Source organism: Scyliorhinus canicula, chromosome 5 (genome assembly GCF_902713615.1).
Source record: "Scyliorhinus canicula chromosome 5, sScyCan1.1, whole genome shotgun sequence".
NCBI classification, from domain to species: Eukaryota; Metazoa; Chordata; class Chondrichthyes; order Carcharhiniformes; family Scyliorhinidae; genus Scyliorhinus; species Scyliorhinus canicula.
In genome coordinates, this window is record NC_052150.1 from 81,012,876 (window position 1) to 81,034,202 (window position 21,327).

The following is a 21,327-nucleotide window of genomic DNA, read 5'->3' on the forward strand; positions in this document are numbered from 1 at the left end:
AGAGCTTTACCCTGAGTTTCAACTCGAGTGGCATTACCACTACATGACCTTCTCCCCCATGAAGAGTCTAAGCGTAAACAAGTCTTGCTATTATACAGTGTATTGGTGAGACCACATCCCGCGTATTGTGTGGAATTTTGGTCTCCTTACATTAGGTGGGATATTAAGAGAGTGCAATAAAGGTTCACTAGATTGGTTCCTGGGACCAGGGGATGTCCTACGAGGAAGGGTTAAGTAGACACGGCCTATATTTCCAGGGGGTTAGGTACGTTTTGGCGCAGCCATTTGGGCGCGGCCGTTTTGGCGCCGGCCGTTTTGGCGCCGGACGTTTTGGCGCCAAAATAACATTTCTTTATTTGTGAATTAGCCTCAGGTGAGTTGGCTGCGGGTGCGTTGAGTTGGGTGCTGGTGCGTTCTATCACCATCTTTTAATATATTTTTTAACTAAACCAATTCGCATACCCATATGATGGCTGAGGCAGTATCAACGAAACGTGGTAAAGAAAAATTTGTTCATAACGGATTCCTTTACGTCTTTGACAAAACAAGCAAAGGTGACAGCGAAGTGAAATTTTGCCGTTGTGAGCAAAAAAACCGGTGCAAAGCACGTCTCCATACTAAAGCTGCAAACGTGGTGAGGCAGCTGAACAGCCATTCGCATGATGCTTCTGCTGCACAAGTAGAGGTTGCACTCGTGAAAACTAAAATAAAAAAGAGAGCACAGGAAACCCTTGAGGCACCGACTGTAGTTGTTAATGAATGTTTGACAGACATATCCCAAGCTAGTCTACCAGCCATTCCTAATATATCTGCTTTGAGGAGAATGATAAGCAGAAAGCGTAATTATGTATTGAACGCCCCCACCAATCCAAGTGATTTACAACAATTGATTGTGCCAGAATGCTACAGGATATATGTCCCTCAACCAGGAGTGGAAGAAAATTTTTTACTTTGTGATAGCGGACCAGGTCACGACCGGATATTAATCTTCGGAAGACAGAGCTGGCTACAGCACGTATTGACATCTGATATGTGGTTTGCAGATGGCACATTCAGTATTGCTCCCAGCCTCTTTTCTCAGATATATGTAATTATGGTAAAAAAACACGGAGGAGTTACTCCTACGGTTTATGCTCTTTTGCCCAACAAGCAACGCACCACATATGCGAGAATGTTCGCATTATTGAAAGAAATCGAACCCAACTTGAAACCCAGTTCAATCGTCTGTGATTATGAACAAGCTGCGCACAGTGCTATGAAAGACATATTCCCTGATGTTCAAATAAAAGGATGTTTTTTTCATTTAGCTCAAAATATGCAAAAACATCTAGCTAGTATGGGGTTCCGTAGTTTGTATAACACTGATCCAGATTTCGCGTTAAAAGCTAAAATGATTATTGCCATTGCCTTTGTACCTTTGAACAAAATCGATGAATATCTGGATGCTTTAGCGACCCAACTGCCGCAAGAACTTCAAGATTTACTCAACTGGTTTGAAGACACATATGTTGGTCGTCTGAACAGACGAGGAAATGGTAGACGAACACCTTTATTTCGCCCTGAGATTTGGAACCTTTATCAGAGAACATTAAACTGGGAAGACCGCACAAACAATAATGCGGAGGCAGCCCACCGTCGATTGAAATATGAACTTGGCATTCATCATCCCACCATATGGAAACTAATTGATGGCCTGCGTAAAGTACAGAAAGGTAGAGATGCATATTATGAAAGGTTACTAGCCGGCCATGAACCGCCACAAAAACTAAAAAAGTATAGAGATGCAGATAAAAGAATACATGAAACTGTTCTTAAATTTGAAAACATGGATGCTATCGAGTACTTGAGGAGCCTTGCTCATAATTACCAAATGAACTAAACTAAAGGTTTTTTAACTTTAGTTTTTAACTAAATGAACTAATTTAAGGTTTTTAACTAAATGAACTAATTTAAGGTTTTTAATTTACAATAAAGATAAAAGAAAACATGAAAGTGTTCTTAAATTTGAAAATTTGAGTACTTCAGGAGCCTTGCTCATAATCACCAAATGAACTAAACTAAATGAACTAATTTAAGGTTTTTAAATTTACTTGCAACAATTTGCAACAAGTTACTAGCCACAAAAACTAAAAGAATTTCTGTCGTCTGCGCCCAAACGGCCGCGCCAAATTGGCTGCGCCCAATTGTCCCATGGCGCCCAAACGGCTGCGTCCAAACGGCCATGCCAAAACAGCCGCGCCCAATTGTCCCATCCCCATTTCCAGGGATTTAGAAAAGAGAGGATGTAGTTGAAATATAAAGAAATCTTTAGGGCTTGATAAGATAGATGTTGAGAAAATGTTTCACCTGGTTGGGGAATCTAGAAGCACCTCCTTGACCTAAGTCATGCTCCAGTGCTCCTCACACCCAAGTGTCGCTGTGTGCACCAGGCATCACCCACCAGATAAATCCATGAACAGCTAGGCCCCTTAAATTGAGCAATCAATACAGAGTAAAAAACACAGATGGGGTAATTTCAAGAATGTGAAATTGAGATAGAAGATCTTGTTCAATGGTGGAGCTGATCAGTAGGACCAAATGGTCTACTACAGTTCCCAATTCTTATGTAGTGGTTAGGCTATTGTGCAAGAGTTATGAGTTCAGATCCCACTGTGGCAAGTTGTTGAACTGAATTGCGTAAATCTGGTTCAACAAGGTATCCATATATATATAAAATATATGTGTAAAAAATTACTAGAAAATAATCTTCTGCAGTTAACATAGAAAAGGCCTGGCTGATTCTTAAGTAACCTAACAAGTCAGTTGTTGCCACAGATGGCCTGTCAGTGCCATCTAAAAGCTATTTGTTATTGGAAATATTTGGATTTTGTTTATTGTCAAGATTACCAAGGTACAGTGAAAAGTATTTTTTGCGAGCAGCTCAACAGATCATTAAGTATATGAAAAAAAGAGGAAATAAAAGAAAATACATAATAGGGCAACACAAGGTACACAATGTAACTACATAGACACCGGCATCGGGTGAAGCATACAGGGGTGTAGTGTTAATCAGGCTCAGTCCATTAGGCGTCTGGTAACAGCAGGGAAGAAGCTATTTTTGAGTCTGTTCGTGCATGTTCTCAGACTTTTGTATCTCCTGCCCGATTGAAGAAGTTGGAACAGTGAGTAAGCCGGGTGGGAGAGGTCTTTGATTATGCTGCCCCTTTCCCCAGGCAGCGGGAGGTGTTGATGGAGTCGATGGATGGGAGGTAGGTTTGTGTGACGGACTGGGCTGTGTTCACAACTCTGAAGTTTCCTGCGGCCTTGGGCCGAGCAGTTGCCATACCAGGCTGTGATGCAGCCAGAGAGGATGCTTTCTATGGTGCATCTGTAAAGGTTGGTAAGAGTTAATATGGACATCATGCAAAATTTAGAAAAAATAACCACAACCTTGAAATGAAATGAAATGAAAATTGCTTATTGTCACGAGTAGGCTTCAATGAAGTTACTGTGAAAAGCCCCTAGTCGCCACATTCCGGCGCCTGTCCGGGGAGGCTGGTACAGGAATTGAACCGTGCTGCTGGCCTGCTTGGTCTGCTTTAAAAGCCAGCGATTTAGCCCAGTGAGCTAAACGAGCCCCTAAACGACAACCTTGCATGTGCACCAAAGCTAAAAACACCGTTGCTGAAAGTCTTGCGTAAAAAATATTAACTGCTGGAATAACATATGAGTTTTGCCATCTTTTGAAAGAAATAGATCGGTTTACAGTTCATCAAAACTGAATGTAGAGTTTGTAAAGAATGTAATTGGAACTATTTAAATTCCTACACTTGCTGGCACTTGTAAAGAAGTCACCTTTTGATGTATTGATAAACATGCTTTTGCTTTGACGATCTTGCATGAAAAATCTAAAACTAATCAGTCTGGATATGGTCAGTCACTCCTGCAAGTCGGTAAGTTAATTTTGTTGATAGTTGCAAATCTTATGTGCCGGTGATGTGGCTAAATTTAAGGTGCTGCAAGTTTGTTAAGGCAGAAGTGAATTGTTAGGCACAGAAAGTACTATTGTTTAAAATTTTAAAAAGTTCGTTCTCTTGGGGCCAGCTGTGAAAAAGTAAAGATAAAGAACACTATTCCTATAATGACGGTTTCATATGTTGATCCCTACTGTGTGCTTTGTGAGCAGTGCTTTTGTGTGTTCCATCTGTCAGACCATCTGGCTTCAGCTTTCACTTCTTTATCCACCTTTCTGTTTTTCAGGTCCATACATTCAGAGGTCCTCACTGGTGTGAATACTGTGCCAACTTTATGTGGGGCCTCATTGCTCAAGGAGTGAGATGCTCAGGTAGAGTCTGATTTTATTCTGTGCCTTGGGCTATACTCTTTAAGACCATTCAACAAAAACACTGGCCAGTCATTAAATATAGTTTTGCAATACAATTAAACTTGTGAACTCTTTTCAATTAAAACGCTTATATGAAATCTGCAGTTCGTACTTGAGGAGGAAAGGTGAATCCAGATTTGAGTGAAACATATAACGTGCTGTAAAATTGTGTTGCACAAAGGTACATTAAAAAAAGCTGAACTATTTTAATGCAAATTTCTAAATTTTTAGATGGTTGAGGTAGAGCAATATATTTTTTTTAAATTTAGAGTACCCAATTACTTTTTTCCAATTAAGGGACAATTTAACGTGGCCAATACATCTAACCTGCACATCTTTAGGTTGTGGGGGTGAGACCCACACAGACATGGGGAGAATGTGCAAACTCCCCACGGACATTGACCTGGGGCTGGTATCCGACCCGGGTCCTCAGCGCGTGAGACAGCAGTAGTGCTAGCCACCGTGCCACCATCAGAACAATATTACAAATAACTGATTTTTTGACATAGACATAAAAATCTAGAAGTTATTAAAATATTTTAGGCTTCCTGTTTCAGATTGCTATACTTGATATTAAACTGTGTGTTTAACCAAATAAGCCTAGAGCCTTTTCTATGCCTTGTTACCTTGTGTTATTTCCCCCAGAGTTGTAACGACTATAGTAACATATTTGTTATGACCTGCCCATCCTAATGCATTTTTCATTCTTTTGGGCGTAACCATTTTAATTCCAATCTTAACTGTTCTATGCTGTAAGAGTTAACCCCTTGTTGATCATTTCTGTCATTACAAGAGCAAGTAAACAGACCAAATCTTGGGTGTTATCGGTGTAACTAATTACCTAGATTGTTAGACAATTTGAGGTCCTTGGATCAATTGTGGTTGCTAGATCATTTTACTCCACTATCAGTACAATGTACTGACCTATCTCTACAAAATAAGAGATGTGTGTAAGTAGTTAAATACTCTTGATACTCCATACACTTCTACGTTACTGTACAAATAGTGCAGTGATCTCTTATTTTTCTGTTTTTTTTATATTTTATCTTTCTTTATTGAAACTAGAGATTTAATGTAAATGAATGGATCTTGTTCTACAACAATGTAGCATGAGACCATCCTTAACGAAAGACTACGCATTTTTTGTTTTAGTAGATAAATGCATCATTATCAACTCATTCTTAGCAGCATAATCTGCTTCACATAATCAGTGCTCGGTACACTGAAAGAAACAACACTGATCTAATTGATGGCTGAGTTATGCAGCACAGACAGAATTTCAGAATGTCCTGAGACTAGAACACACCAGCTTCCTCCCAGGGCTCAGTGAATTAAACCAGTGAGTAGCTTGCCATATCTGACAACATGGTTTACGGTTCATTCTCTGGCCATTACTAAGTTAGTTGATCTCAGCAAAATCAGATGTAGTCTCAATGTATCTGATCTAACAAAGGGAATATTACCAGAGTTCTTGATCCTGATTGCTATTCAACAGTCCCAATGTGTGAACATTGCTTGAAGACAGTACTCGGCTCTTGTATTGGTGCCCCTCAGTCAAATTGCTTGTCAGCACTCACTGTCGAGCTCAAAAGTGAATAACACTGGTTTAATTAGGTTGCCTCAGGGCAACAAATACTGCATCAAGGAATCGGCGCCTACAGAAGGATGGAGAAATTAATGAGCATAACAAAATGGCACACACGAAAGTAGCGCTATCAACATTTTTTAATTATAAAAATGTTGGAAGTGCATAAAGATATTGGTTTAAATCACGCTCAAGAGTTTACAAGGAAGTAACGAAGGGTTGAAATAATTGGTTTATCAACACATTCACCATTGAATGTCTTCATTGGAATGTAATTTCAGTATGCTATTGTCTGTAATTTATACAAGTATGATATTTTTAATAACCTATTTTGTACTCGGTGTATAGTTTTTCTAGTTTGTTGAGGACCAGTTGTAGTGAACAGCAACGCAAACTGTCAGTTATAATTACATAGTAAGGCCAGAAATTCTATTAAAATTTATTTTGCCGTATGGCACATGGGAATGTCATCAGCTTTATATGTTATACCCCAAGTAGATCCAAGGTCATTTGCGTTGAGAGAGCATAGTGAAACGGCAAAAAAATCTTAATAGATTGTTCTTTTAACTGTTTTTCCTAAATGTTATTTCATCAGTGATATCTTATCTTGTGAATTTGTACCAAATTCAAGGACATCACTCTTTTCCATGAAGATTTTTCCACAGTCCTACTAGCTATGAATTCCCATAATTGATCTTTTGAAATAACACCGCCGAACATAATAGTAAACCATAATAGTAAGGTCAGAGAAGACTATACTTTTGTTTCATTTTATTTGTTACGGACAGGAGGGGGTTTAATTTAAACAACCCTGATTTCTCTCCTTGCCATCCATCAGTAAACAGAAAGGTATTTTTCGATTTTTGACTTCGCCCTTTATAAGAAGGGGGGACTAGAGAAAGAAATGGATTTGCGGAGCAAAAATCACAGGATAAAGAATTATTGTTTCACTTCAGTCCAGAATCAAAGTCCAATAGTGTATTCTTTCACAGAGTTGACATGTTGAAGACTGATTCTGGATAATTCCATTTTCCAGTAGACATGACTTCCATCATGGGATTGGTACATAAAGATGAATTAGTCTTGTAGGCTCTGGCGCAGAAGTTCAGAAGGTATCATAGAATCATAGAATTTATAGTGCAGAAGGAGGCCATTCGGCCCATCGAGTCTGCACCGGCCCGTGGAAAAAGCACCCCACTTAAGCCCCACACCTCCACCCTATCCCTTTTTTTCTCTGTAACCCAGTAACACCACCTAACCTTTTTGAACACTAAGGGCAATTTAGAATGGCCAATCCACCTAACCTGCACATCTTTGGATTGTGGGAGGAAACCAGAGCACCCGGAGGAAACCCACGCAGACACGGGGAGAATTCGCCGACTCCGCACAGTGTCCCAAGCCGGGGATCGAACCTGGGACCCTGGAGCCGCGAAGCAACTGTGCTAACCGCTGTGCTACCATGCTGCCCCACCATATCATGTATTCATCATTTTGATTTACAAGTTTCTCTTTCATAATTTTGTTTCATGTAGAAATAGCATACATGAGCCAAGCAGTGAAAAATCTGGACAGCGATCTGGTTTGAGCTGTTGCTTGCTAGATGGAAGATGGCAGTCTGAGTTTTGCAGCGCCATATGGCAACATTAGTTGGGGGTTGGGGGGTGTGAGGGAGGGGGAGGTTATGTGACTTCCACCTCTCCACTTTGGCTAAGACAGAGGATGTTTATTCTTTAGTCTGGATTCTTTTTTTTTTTAATAAACAATTTTATTGAGGTAGTTTTTGGCTTTATAAACAGTTACAGACATCATCAGAAAGGAAGCAAAAAAGGCAAAAATGTGCAAACATCCACGTTCTTTCAATACTTCCACCGTAACATATTGCACAAGCCCGCTCCCCTCCCATCGGTACTACCCGCCATATTTTCCCTCCTACTCTCCTCTAACCCCCCCCCCCCCCCCCCCCCCCCCCTGCTGACGCTCACTCTCCCCGCAAAGAAGTCAATAAATGGTTGCCACCTCCGGGTGAACCCCTGCACAGAACCCCTCAAGGCGAACTTGATTTTTTCCATCCCCAGGAAACTCGACATGTCCGCTAGCCACCACTCCGTCTTCGGGGGCTTTGAGTCCCTCCACGCCAATAGTATTCGTCGCCGGGCTATCAGGGAAGCAAAGGCCAGCACATCGGCCTCTTTCTCCCCCTGGACGCCCGGGTCCTCCGAAACCCCAAAAATTGCCACCCCTGGGCTCATCACCACCCTTGTTTTTAGCACCTGGGACATGACCCCCGCAAATCCCTCCCAGTACCCCCTCAGCTCAGGGCATGCCCAAAACATGTGAACATGGTTCGCTGGTCCTCCCGCACACCTAGCGCATTTGTCCTCTATCCCGAAAAATTTGCTCATCCGAGCCACCGTCATATGGGCCCGGTGAACGACCTTAAATTGGATCAGCCCGAGCCTAGCACATGTCGCGGTCGAGTTTACCCTACTCAGGGCCTCTGCCCACAGCCCATCCTCCATTTCCCCGCCTAGCTCCTCCTCCCATTTAAGTTTCAGTTCCTCTGTCTGGGACCCTTCCTCCCTCATGAGCACCTTATAAATACCCGAGACTCTACCCTCCCCTTCATCCCTCCCGAGACTATTCTGTCTAGGATCCCCATTGGCGGGAGGCGCGGGAAAGATGGGACCTGTCTACGAACAAAGTCCCGCAACTGTAGGTATCTAAAATCATTTCCCCTTACCACCCCAAATTTCTCCTCCAAGCTCCTCAAACTCGCGAAGCTCCCTTCCAGGAACATATCACCCACCCTTCCCGCCCCTGCTCGCCGCCATACTCGGAACCCCCCATCCATACTGCCGGGGGCAAACCGATGGTTGTCGCAGATTGGCGCCCAGACAGACGCCCCCATCTCCCCCACATGCCTCCTCCACTGGCCCCATATCCGCAGGGTCGCCACCACTACCGGGCTGGTGGTGTACTTGGCCGGCGGCAGCGGTAGAGGAGCCGTGACCAGGGCTTCCAAACTGGAGCCCCTGCACGAAGCCGCCTCCACCCGCTCCCAAATAGACCCCGTACCCACCATCCACTTCCTTATCATAGCGATGTTGGCCGCCCAGTAATAATTGACCAGACTCGGCAAAGCCAGCCCTCCCTCGCTGCGGTTCCTCTCCAACATCGCCTTCTTTACCCGCGGAGACTTTCCCGCCCAGACAAAGCTCATGATCAGCCCGTTAACTCTTTTGAAGAAGGACTGTGGGATAAAGATCGGGAGGCACTGAAAAATAAACAAAAATCGAGGGAGGATTGTCATCTTTACAGTCTGCACCCTCCCTGCCAGCGACAGCGGGAGTGCATCCCATCTCCGAAACTCTCCCTTCATTTGTTCCACCACCCTGGCCAAATTTAACTTATGCAGCCTGCCCCAGTCTCGTGCCACCTGGATTCCCAAATACCGGAAATTTTCCTCAACCAGCCTAAACGGTAGCCCTCTCAATCTATTCTCCTGGCCCCTTGCCTGGACCACAAACATTTCACTCTTGACCGTATTTAATTTGTATCCTGAGAACTGGCCGAACTCCCTCAGCATTCCCAGTATAGTTCCCATCCCGGCCACTGGGTCCGACACGTACAGGAGCAGGTCGTCTGCATAAAGAGAAACCCTGTGTTCAACCCCGCCCCTCACCATCCCCTTCCAACCCTCTGCGGCTCTCAGCGCCATCGCCAGCGGCTCTATGGCCAGCGCAAACAGCAGCGGGGAGAGCGGGCAGCCCTGCCTGGTCCCTCGGTACAACCTAAAGTACTCCGACACTTCTCTGTTAGTCCTGACGCTGGCCCTCGGGGCCTGATATAATAATTTGATCCAATCCACCAATCCCTCCCCGAACCCAAACCGTCCGAGCACCTCCCATAGATAGTCCCACTCTACCCGGTCAAAGGCCTTCTCGGCGTCCATTGCCACCACTACCTCCACATCTCTACCCGCCGGGGGCATCATTATCACGTTGAGCAATCTCCTCAGATTGGCCGCCAGCTGCCGACCTTTAACGAACCCAGTTTGATCCTCCCCAATCACCTCCGGTACACAGTCCTCCATTCTCCCCGCCAGTACCTTTGCCAGGAGCTTGGCGTCTACATTAATCAGGGAGATTGGCCTGTAGGACCCGCACACCTCCGGGTCTTTACCCCGCTTCAATATCAGAGATATGGTGGCTTGTGACATTGTCGGCGGCAGGGTCCCTCTGTCCCTTGCCTCATTGAAAACCCTCGCCAAGACCGGGCCCACCAGCTCAGAGAACTTCCTATAAAACTCTACTGGGTATCCATCCGGCCCCGGGGACTTCCCCGATTGCATGGCCTTTAGGCCCCCCAGTACCTCCTCTACTCTAATCGGGGCGCCCAGCTCTTCCACTTGCCCCCCCCCAACTGTTGGGAATGTTAACCCGTCCAGAAACCTTTTCATCCCCTCCGGTTCTTCCGGCGGCTCCGAAGTATACAGCTTACGATAGAAGTCCCGGAATACCCTATTCAATTCTGCCGGATCCTCCACTTTGCGCCCCCCCTTGTCCCTCACTCTACCTATTTCCCTGGCCGCCTCCCTCCTCCTGAGTTGCTGCGCTAACAGCCTGCTAGCCTTTTCCCCATACTCGTACACCACTCCCCTCGCCTTCCTAAGCTGTTCCACGGCCCTGCTCGTGGATAGTGCCCCCAGTTCCGCCTGTAGCCTCCGCCTTTCCCTGAGTAAAACCTCCCCCGGGGACTCCGCGTGCTCTTCATCTATCCGGCCCATTTCCCTGACCAATCTATCCATCTCTGCCCGGTCTGCCTTGGCTTTGTGGGCCCCAATTGAAATCAGCTCCCCCCGAACTACTGCCTTTAGCGCCTCCCACACGGTCGCCGCTGAGACCTCCCCAGTGTCATTCACCTGCAGGTAATTTTTTATACATTTCCGAAGCCTCTCGCAGATCCCCTCCTCCGACAGCAGTCCCACATCTAGCCTCCATTGCGGGCGTTGATAACTCGCTCCCCCGAACTGCAGGTCCACCCAATGCGGGGCATGGTCTGAAATGGTAATTGCTGAGTATTCCGTGTTCTTTACCTCCCCCATACAGTCCCTGCTTATTACAAAGAAATCTATCCTGGAATATACTTTATGGACGTGCGAGTAAAACGAGTAGCCCCTTCCTGTTGGCTGTCCCTCTCTCCAGGGGTCCACTGCCCCCATTTGCCCCATAAACCCTTTCAGCTCCCTTGCCATTGCTGAGAGTCTACCCGTTCTGGGACCCGACCGATCCAAAGTCGGGTCAAGGACCATGTTAAAGTCCCCTCCCATTATTAGCTTGCGAGAATCCAAGTCCGGGATCTTCCCCAGCACTCTTTTAATAAAGTCCACGTCATCCCAGTTCGGGGCATATATATTCACCAGCACCACCCTTCTCCCCTCCAGTCTGCCCCGTACCATCAGGTATCTGCCCCCCCTGTCTGCAGATATGCCCTCTGCCTCAAATTGCACGCGCTTGTTGATCATGATTGCCACCCCTCTGGACTTCGAGTCCAAGTCCGAGTGGAAGACCTGGCTAATCCAGCCCTTCCTTAGCCTGGTCTGGTCTGACACTTTCAGATGTGTCTCCTGCAACATAATTACGTCCGCCCTCAGGGCCCGCAAGTGCGCGAACACCCGCGCCCTCTTAACCGGCCCATTCAGTCCCTTGACGTTCCAGGTGATCAGCCTGGTCGGGGGGCACATCCCACCCCCCCACCCCGCCGGTCAGCCATAGCCTTTCTCGGGCCGGCCCCTGACCCGTGCGTCGCGCCATTCCTGGCCCGCCCTTCGGCTGCCTCCACCCTCGACCTCCTTTCCAGTGCCTATTTCAAGTCCCTCTCCCGTCAGCAGAACAACCCCCCCCTCCCCTAACCCCATCCCCCGATACCCCCACCCCCGCCATCTACTGGCTGTTACTTCCCCCCCCATCTGACTTCCTTGACTAGCCAATCTGCTAGCCCGGTGACTCAACACTCCGGCGCCTTCCTGTCCCATTCCCCTTGTTTCCCCGCCCTCCTCCCCACCCACTGGGGCAAGCCGGTTCCAGTGTCTTCCACGAGCTGCACAAAAAGCCCAAACAGGAAAAAATAAAAATAAAAAAAAATAAAAAAAACCCATAAAAAGGGAAAACAACCACAGAAAAAAGAGAAAAAGCACATAAATGTCCATGAACAAAGGAAAGAGTCTCAAATGTTCCGCTTGGCCCCTTTGGCCCAGCAAACCGTTGAGCAGCGGTCCAGGCACATTCGGCGTTCCTTCCCACAGAAATCCTCGGGCCCTAACTCGCGTCCTTGGGGCCTCCTTTCGGGACCAGCCCCAGGTCCCTCACAAAATCCATCGCTTCTTCGGGCTCGGAGAAGTAGTGGTGTTGACCCTGGTGCGTGACCCATAGCCGGGCTGGGAACAGCAGACCAAACTTCACGTGCTTCTTGAACAGCACCTCCTTGACATTCTTAAAGGCTGCTCGCCGCCGAGCCACCTCCTGGCTTAGATCCTGATAAATGCGGAGAACACTGTTGTTCCACGTGCTGCTCCTGGCGCTCTTTGCCCACTGCAGCACCCGCTCCTTGTCCACGAACCTGTGGAACCTAATCACCATCGGGCGGGGGGGTCCGCCCGGCCGCCCCTGCCTTGCCTGCACTCTGTGTGCCCCCTCCAGCTCCAACGGTCGTGGAAAGGCTTCGGCTCCCATCAGCTGCTTCAGCAGGTCTGCTACAAACGCTGCAGCATCAGCTCCCTCCGCCCCCTCCGGGAGGCCGACCATCCTCAGATTGTTCCTGCGGATTCTATTCTCCAGCTCCTCCACTCTGTCCAGCAGTCTTCTCTGCCGCTCTTTCAGGCCGTCCACTTCTACCGCTGCAACCGTTTGCGCATCCGCCTGCTCCTCCACCGCCTCTCCCAGCTCCTTAACTTTCACATCCTGGGCGTCCATCCTCTGGTTCAGCTGATCCACCGCTTTCTGGATTGGGTCCAAGCTGTCCCGCTTCAGCGCTTCAAAACTGGACTTCATTACCTGGAGCATGTTATCCAGCGCCAACTGGATTGCTGAGTCCGGGGTCCGTGTGTCCGCCATCTTAGGTCCCAGGTAATTTTCTTCAGGTCCTTGTCTCTGTCCCTTTTTCTCCTTCTTCTTCTGCCTTCTGGAATCCCGCTGTTCCATATGCCGCAGCCCGCTCCTCAGCGCCTTCGCTGCCGCTTTCCTTTGCCCAGCACCTTAAATTTTTACCCCCTCCTGGGCATCTGAAGTGGGTCCAAGCTGTCCCTCCTCAGCAACTCCAAACTTTTTTTTCCCTTTGTCCTGGAGGAAGGAAGGTCCGTGGGTCCGCCATCTTACCCTGCAGGTCAGCTTCCTCCTTGCCTCCGTCTCTCTCTCTTTCTTCCTCACCTGCTGGCCTCCCACACTTTCATTTTCTGCAGCCCGCTCTCCTCTTCTGTTCCCGGCAGCCTTTCTGCCGCCTCCGTGGTCCCGCTATCGCGGGGAAACAGCTGTTCAGTCCCGCCGGAGTGAGAGCCCACCGAATGTGCGGCTCACTCGGACATCGCCGCCACCGGAAGTCTTTAGTCTGGATTCTTGAGATCGGAAATGTTTCACCTATTAAGAATTTCAGAAGAGGTTTCAGGGTTCTTTGTCCTAGTAGACTGGCCATCTCCGTTGGCCAAGCTTAGCTTAAAAATGTAAATGGTATTTGTACAATTTCTTAGAATTTGCTCTCTGCAGTCACTGGGTCCTGAGAATCACTTCAGAGATAACAAGGTGGCAGCTGTTCTGAATGCCAGGAAATTTATTTTGTTTGAGTCATAGTCAGCCATGGCTTCAGTCATTTTAAAGGCTTTGACCAGTTTTTTTAAATGTCATAAATTAACTATGATAATAAAAAATTTTATAAAAATATAGAGTGAGGTCTCAGCCCCCTGATGTATTACTGTTTGTTACTTGATTTTATTACTGTTTAAATTCAGCCATAACAAACCAAGATAGCTAAGCAATACGAAAATGACAACTAAAATTGTTTTGAGCATTGAACATACTGTTAAACCTGGACAGGTGTTCAAAACATAATTAAAGTTTGAAACAAACTGCTAAGTGATGTTATATAATCACTGAGCCCAATAACTATGCTTTTACTTGATACAGTTTTGTAGTGTGATCTGACTACATTGTAAATAGTTATGTAAACTATGTTCTGTGTTTTGTAATTCTAAAGCTGTGGCATCTTGCTGTGTGAAAAAGTAGCTTCATTAGGAGGAAACTGCCATTTTTTACTTTTAATATCTTATTAATCACAACTGCCTTTAAAAGAACTATAAACTCACATTTTTATGGATACATTTTTTCTCAATGGATAATACCAGTTAACATAAGTGAACTTTACTCGTCATTTTAAGCCTATAATTTTAAAATAATCTGTCAATGCAGATTTGACCAAATGGTTAAAAATGATTCTTTTTGCAATAATCTATTTACTGGATTAAAAGTAATTTTATGCAGTGCTACAGCATTCACTGTCAAGTGTCAAACTCAGATCAGATTTGCTTTTTATGATTGAACAGCTGATTAACCTATTCATAATTAAGTAGAATACAAATATTCAGCAAAATGCTAAAAGTACATTATAGAACATAATGGTAATGAGAAAAATCCCCAATTGGCCAATTACCCTTCAAAACTATTCATTCTGCTATGGTTTTGAATATCTGAAGGGGAATAGACCCCACAGCAAATTCTGCCTTTATTGCTTTCACTATTAATATTAGATATTACAGCAAATTGTCTTGCCACAAGAGCATTACATCTGATATTTCTTGAGAAAATGAAAGGGCTAATTGAAACAAAATAAAAGTGCTGGAAATGCACAACAGGTCAGTGTGCATCAATAAAGCGCAAACACAATATTTGGCATGTACCTTTTAGAAGTCATAATGCGCCATAATTTATGTTAAGACACAAATGACGATGCTGTCACTGCTGATCATTTACAGTAGAGGAGATCTGATCGTAATTTCTTCAATATATACATGCGCTGTTCGGTGCAGAAATTCATAAGTTGCTGTCTGTGATACCCTGCTTCACCACAGGATATACAGTTGAAATCCTCCCTACTATAATTGGTAATGAAAGAACTACAACACTACAAAGTTGGTGGACTTGCCCCTGCTACTTTCACACTAAAAATGACTAAAAGAAAATGAAGGCTGTTGTATTTTGGTGAAAGTGCTAACTATTGCTGAACAATCTTGCTGGCCCTGAAAAATTAGTTTTACAAGGGCAAAGATCTGTCAGAAAAAATCAAATTGTGTTTGGACACATAAAATTGAAATTAAAATAATTTACCTTTTCTGTCTTTCTCTTTAATCCCTCTCTTCCTTAATTCCAGCTATATTTCCCTTCAGATATTCAAAATCCTACCAGAATGAATAGTTTTGAAGGGTAATTGGCCAATAGGGGATTTTTCTCATTACCATTATGTTTGTATTTTGCTTTCTGCATATCATACCACTCTAAACAGAAACTGCAAAAGATTTTTGATGAAGTAGTGACTGAAAGTGAGAAGAAAGGGCTGGGCATAATTGGTAAGAAAACAGAACGTCTAGTAGTGTCCAAAAAGAGAATCAAACCAGAATGTTAGATCACAGCAAAGAATGCAAAGATCAAACGGGTGTAAAAATGTTGTTACCTAGAAAGTATGTTAATATCAGGTGGAAAGTGCAACAAAGAAATATGACTAACCTGGGGTGGGTTCCGCGACAGCGCGGCTATTGAGCGACGCAAATGGTCATTGACTCCAGCAGGACTAGTAACTCACGCTGGTGGCCAATGGTGAACTACCTCTGCCACTGGAATGAAAACCCACCCCACTGCAGGGAGAAGGGCGGGGGGGGGACTAAGGATTGGAATGGCTAATGATGCATTTCAAAAAGTGGAAAGAATTGTGGTCGACACAATTAGTGATGAAAACAAAGCTGAGAATTCTGGAAGGCTCCACTACACCAATTTTGACCTACAGAAGTGAGTGTTGGATGATTAATGAAGCAATGTAGTGAAGAATTGAGGCTGCAGGGTTGTGGTTTCTGATATTGAAGATATCTTGGACAAGTCACCGTTCCAATGAAGAGGTTCTGGTAAAATGAGAGACCAAGAGAACTCTGCTGACCACGATCAGGAAGAGATAGTTGGAGTTTCTCGCACATGTAATGAGAAATAGTGATTTCAAAATTCTGATGCTGATGGGAAAGATCGGCGATAAAGTGATTGATGTAGAGCGAGAACAATCTTTTTTAAAAACCTTGCAAACTGGATGAAAGTACCAACAAAGATAACGTATGCTTCTAGAGCAAGGTCGACATGCAGGTCTATGGTCACCAACACCATCTTGCGGCATGGTAACTGAACACAGAGAGAGAACACATTATTTGAATCAAATTTATCTTTCCTGTTTTTCACTTCCTGCTTGGCCTGAACACAAATTCTTCAGCCTGGTTGTTGGCGAGTCTTGCTGTCCCTTTACCTGCTCACCGTAGAGGGCACTGTGCTGGAAAAGATTCCGGATTAAAGGAAGTCACCATGGATCAGCCTGTGAGCAACTGTCATCGAGGTGTTATCCCTTGGCCGCTGAAAGTAATGTGCGGCCCATTGTGTCGTTTAACTTTACAGATGCTGACCACCATGTATTTCCAATATTTTTTAATTTCTCTTGCAGATTACTAGCCTTTACAATTATCCATTTTATTGATCTGAAGTAAATTCTAATTCTTCTTTTGAAACAAAGTTTTCAGACAAGCCTGACACAAAATATCATTTTGGATATTCTTGCCTTCAATAAATAAATGTGAGCTTTATGCAGATCAACAGCATTTACAGAACCTAATGAGAAGGAAATTCCATCCATGTCTGCCAGACTCCCAATTCCCACTAACAAGTTTCCAGACATGTAAATTTGTTGGCTGTAGTCACCTGACATGGGCATTTGAGACACAAATAATATACTCAGATTACAGGAAGCACTAATTTACATTGATGCATTCAGAAGCCATTTAAATCAGTGAACTAAACTGATATAGGTTAAAAGGCAAATTATGGAAAATAATTTCTTCGATTTGTAGATCAAAAAATGATCATTTCTATCTGAAATTATGTGGAAAGTCCATACAAACATGATGCTGACAAATTCTTCAGTTTCAATCGAGAACAGAAATTTTCATGATTATAGCAGTAAACTGTTGGTTGGTTGTTGCTTTAAGTCTAAGGTGTGCCTTGATTAAAAAATCTTGCTTCGGATTTTAATCAAAACATAAAGAGGCCTAGAAGGGCATCATGTGTAGCACTGTCTAACACAGAGCTTGAATGTTTGATTGAAACAAGCTGAACAAGTCTGTTTGTATAAAAAAAACAATTGTATAAGTAGTCTAAATATGATATCACTATCCTTTGAAACAGAGCTGACACAATTATGTAAAGAGCCAATAGCAATAATATATTCACACTGTCTCGCAACCACCCCCCACCCCTCCTAATAGAAAACAACAGAAGACATTCACTTCTTCAGTTGTGGGGTGGGTTTAGAGTTAGACAATAAATGCCTTCCTTAGTTGGGAAGGAGTTGAGCAAACTCGCTGAATACGGTGATGATAAAGGAAAATATTGCTGAAGTAGTCAAAGTGTGGAAATCTGGCTTAATTTGAGGGGAACAAAATGATATCTTGCCCATAGAGAGCGATTTTGGTGGGGAGCTGATCGGAATGACGGGAACATTGACGGGAACAAGGGGCTGGTTTAGCTCACTCAGCTAAATCGCTGGCTTTTAAAGCAGAGCAAGCAGGCCAGCAGCATGGTTCTATTCCCGTACAAGCCTCCTCGGACAGGCGCCGGAATGTGACCACTAGGGGCTTTTCACAGTAACTTCATTGAAGCCTACTCATGACAAGAAGCGATTTTCATTTTAATTCATTTCATTTAAAAAGGAGCAGCACGGCAAATCTTCACAGAACCCTGAGACGGAGCTCCTGAGGTGTGTCAGGATTCAAAAAGTGATGCGGGCAAGAGGAAGCAGCTAATTGGGCGAGTAGGGGGGATGGCTCGGACTTGGCTGGTGAGGAACTACCATAAGGGAAGACTAGTAAATTAGAAAAGTGTAATATTCGGGGATTAACTGAGAAGCATGAGGGATAAGTAAAAGTAAGAGCCAGCGTAATAAAGTGACAAATAACTATAATAAGTAATACAAGGATAAGTAAACCGAAGTAGAACTATGTTAAGGTAAGAGGAGTATCTTTTAGGACTTAAGTAATTAGAAAAGTTAGCAAGTAAGAGGAAGTACGTTTAAGTTTAAGACATAGCAGATAAGGTCAGCCTAGTGGAATGTGTAACCTGCCATATGTGGGGAGTCATGGACCCTACCTGCATCCTAGATGGCCACATGTGCAGGAGGTGTTCCCAACTGTAGAAACTTGAGTGCCGGATTTCAGAGCTCCAATGGTGGCTGGTGACACTGGTGCATCTGTGAGGCTGAAAGTTACGTGGATGACATGTTTAGAGAGGTGGTCACACCACAGCTTAAGGAACTGGAAGAAAGAAGGGTTACATCAGGAAGTCCAAGTGAAACGTTGCTGGGAGTCCCCTGGGGTCCTACTCTCAAATCGGCTTTCCATTTTGGAGACAATGAGGGCACTGGTTCTTCAAGGGAGTTGCAGTCAGAGCCAAGCTTCTGGCAACACAAGATGCGTGACTGTCAAGGAAAGGAGGAAAAAGGAACAGACGTAATAAGCTGTGTTTCTGCAGCCACAGACGTGACTCCTGGATGGTGTTATGCCTCCCTGGGCCAGGGTTGGGAATGTCAATGAACGGCTGCAGGGCATCCTAAAGGGGAAGGTTGATAAGTCAGAGGTGGTGGTACACGGTAAAATGAGAGATAAGGTGTCAACAATGACCACCCACTATCCATCCCATGACTCTCTTCTTTCACCCTACCTGATCAAACAGCCATCTGTTTGTCACTGTGCCCACTGCCTCTTAGTATCCTCACTTAAACATCTCTCTCCAATATTCGCTTTCCAGAACAACCATCCATTGCCCTACAATGGAACCAAAGTATGTGTGACATGCTTACCTTCCTAACATGACCCAGACAGTCTGGCTTCCTGCCACCCTCCCACCCTTCTCTGCTGATCCTGTCTCCCTTTTCCAGCTTCCATGAAGTTTGGGCTACCAATCTCAATCAAAAGACCAGCATTTATGAGCAGCCCAAAAAAAGGGCAAAGCAGCTGCTACTAACTCCAAAGTCCAGGAAGAGGTCTACCTCACTAGGTTCATGCCAAATATGTGCAGTATTGAATCTGAGCGCACTCGCGTAGAACTTAATTTGGAGGAGGTGCTTAACACGAACTGGCCTTTGAGCATGCATGATATGCAAATACTTTCAAAAACGTTCCTGACATTAGCTGTCAGGAAACTGATTTTATTTGCCTCCTTGCCAACTTTCCACTCCAGACAGGTTCAGAAGATTCTGATCAATGTTTCATGTTCTGATGAAAAAGCAATGACCTGAAATGGTAATTGCATGTTTTTATCTATGAATACTACTGGCTATTTCCAGCATTTTCTGTTTTATTAGTTTGACAAATTTATTTGTGCAGTTATCATTATGAATTTAGAAATAGGAATTTGTAAAGTAAAATTGATGTGAGGAAGTGCATTCAGAGATGAGATTTTACATAAATTATTGATGATAGAATAGAACCATAGAGTTCCAACAGTGCAGAAGGAGGCCATTCAGCTCATCGAGTCTGGCCGGACCCCGTGAAAGAGCACCCTACCTAGGCCCACTTCCCCCGCCCTGTACCCGTAACCCCATGTAAACATCTTTTGGACACTAAGAGACAATTTAGGGGCAATGATGTATATGTCAGATGCTCAATTTGATCAGACTGAATGCAAGTTACTTGTCTGCTCATGCTTCCAGTGTCTCTAATGGATGTACATTGCTGGATGTGTTAAGACATTTGTGCCATTACCGATTTCCACCTGTGTAATATCATCCAACTCTACCCATGCCAGAGCTCATCTGCTACTGAAACCTCTATGCCGTTATTACCTCTATATTTGACATCTCCAGTTTACACCTAGCTGGAGTCCTACTTTCCACCCTTCATAAACATAAGCTCACCCAAAACTCTGCGACCCATATCCAAATTTGCATCAAGTCTAACTCACCCATGACCCCTGCGCTTGTTGATCTATATTGGTTTTCAGTTTAGTAAGACTTGATTTTAAAATTCTAATCCTTGTTTTCAAATCCTTCCATTGCATCACCCATCCCTATCTCTCTAACCGCCTTCAGCCTCACACATCCCTGCTTCTAATCACTCTACTGTCAAACTGCCAAAGCACTAAGCTCTTAAATTTCCTCCTTAACCCTTTCTGCCTCTCTTTCTCTCTTTCCTTCTTTTAATGCATTCTTTAAAATATATTTATTTGACTAATTTTTATCATCTTCCCTAATATTTCCTACTTCCATTGTCAGATGTTGTTCGTGAAATAATTTGGAATATTTTATCACGTTAAAAGTGCAATAAAGATGTCTCCCCCTAACAGCACTATGGGTATACCTATACCACATAGAGTGCAGCAGTTCAAGAAGGCAGCTCACCACTACCTTCTCAAGGGCAATTAAGGATGGACAATAAATGCTGGCCTAGCCAGCAAAGCCCACACCACTTGAATTAATTTTTTAAAAGTCATTATTAAAACACGAGAGATGAAAAATTGGAACCGTTTGCTTTTGTTTCTTGGGTGAGTGCCCTTAGAGCTTGAACATTGCATCCAGGACGCATGCCCACACTTGAGGGGCAAATTATATCAGATGCCGTATTAGTATGTATGTTGGCGCTGCAAAGTGAACTTAATGTGGAGATACACAGAGCAGACATCACAATGTCAGTCAACGTACACAAGCACTGCCATTTTTGAGTTCAATTCTCCAGCAAAAACTGCCTGTTAACTCCTCACAGTTTAACATGGGGTATTTAGCAATGAAATGACTGGTTGATTTTGTCTAATTTCTGTTTCTATTGTAATGTGTTCAGTACTTTCTATTGATGTTTCATGTCACGCATGTCTACAGGGAGTGGTGTGGTATGTGCTGAAGAAGGTTCTGTGGACGTCAAAGCTTCTGCACAAATCAATTGCCCCTAGACATGGATGCACTAGCAGATGCTCTCCTGGAATACAGCATTTTTGTAAAATATTTTATTAAGGCATTTGTGTTATAAATTTTAACAAAATAAGCAACCACACACCAAATCAACAACAAAACCCAGCCAACATGGCTGGAATATAGTATTATT

The 21,327-nt window shown here is 44.3% G+C and overlaps 1 protein-coding gene across 1 annotated transcript in view; it reads left to right on the top strand.

The window, feature by feature from the left end:
* chn2 (chimerin 2) overlaps positions 1-21,327 on the top strand; it is a 388,173-nt gene that overhangs the window by 338,137 nt on the left and 28,709 nt on the right. The window contains exon 8 of the mRNA XM_038797279.1: positions 4,240-4,324. Coding sequence (XP_038653207.1) covers positions 4,240-4,324 — 85 coding nt within the window. The remainder of the gene's footprint in view (positions 1-4,239; positions 4,325-21,327) is intronic.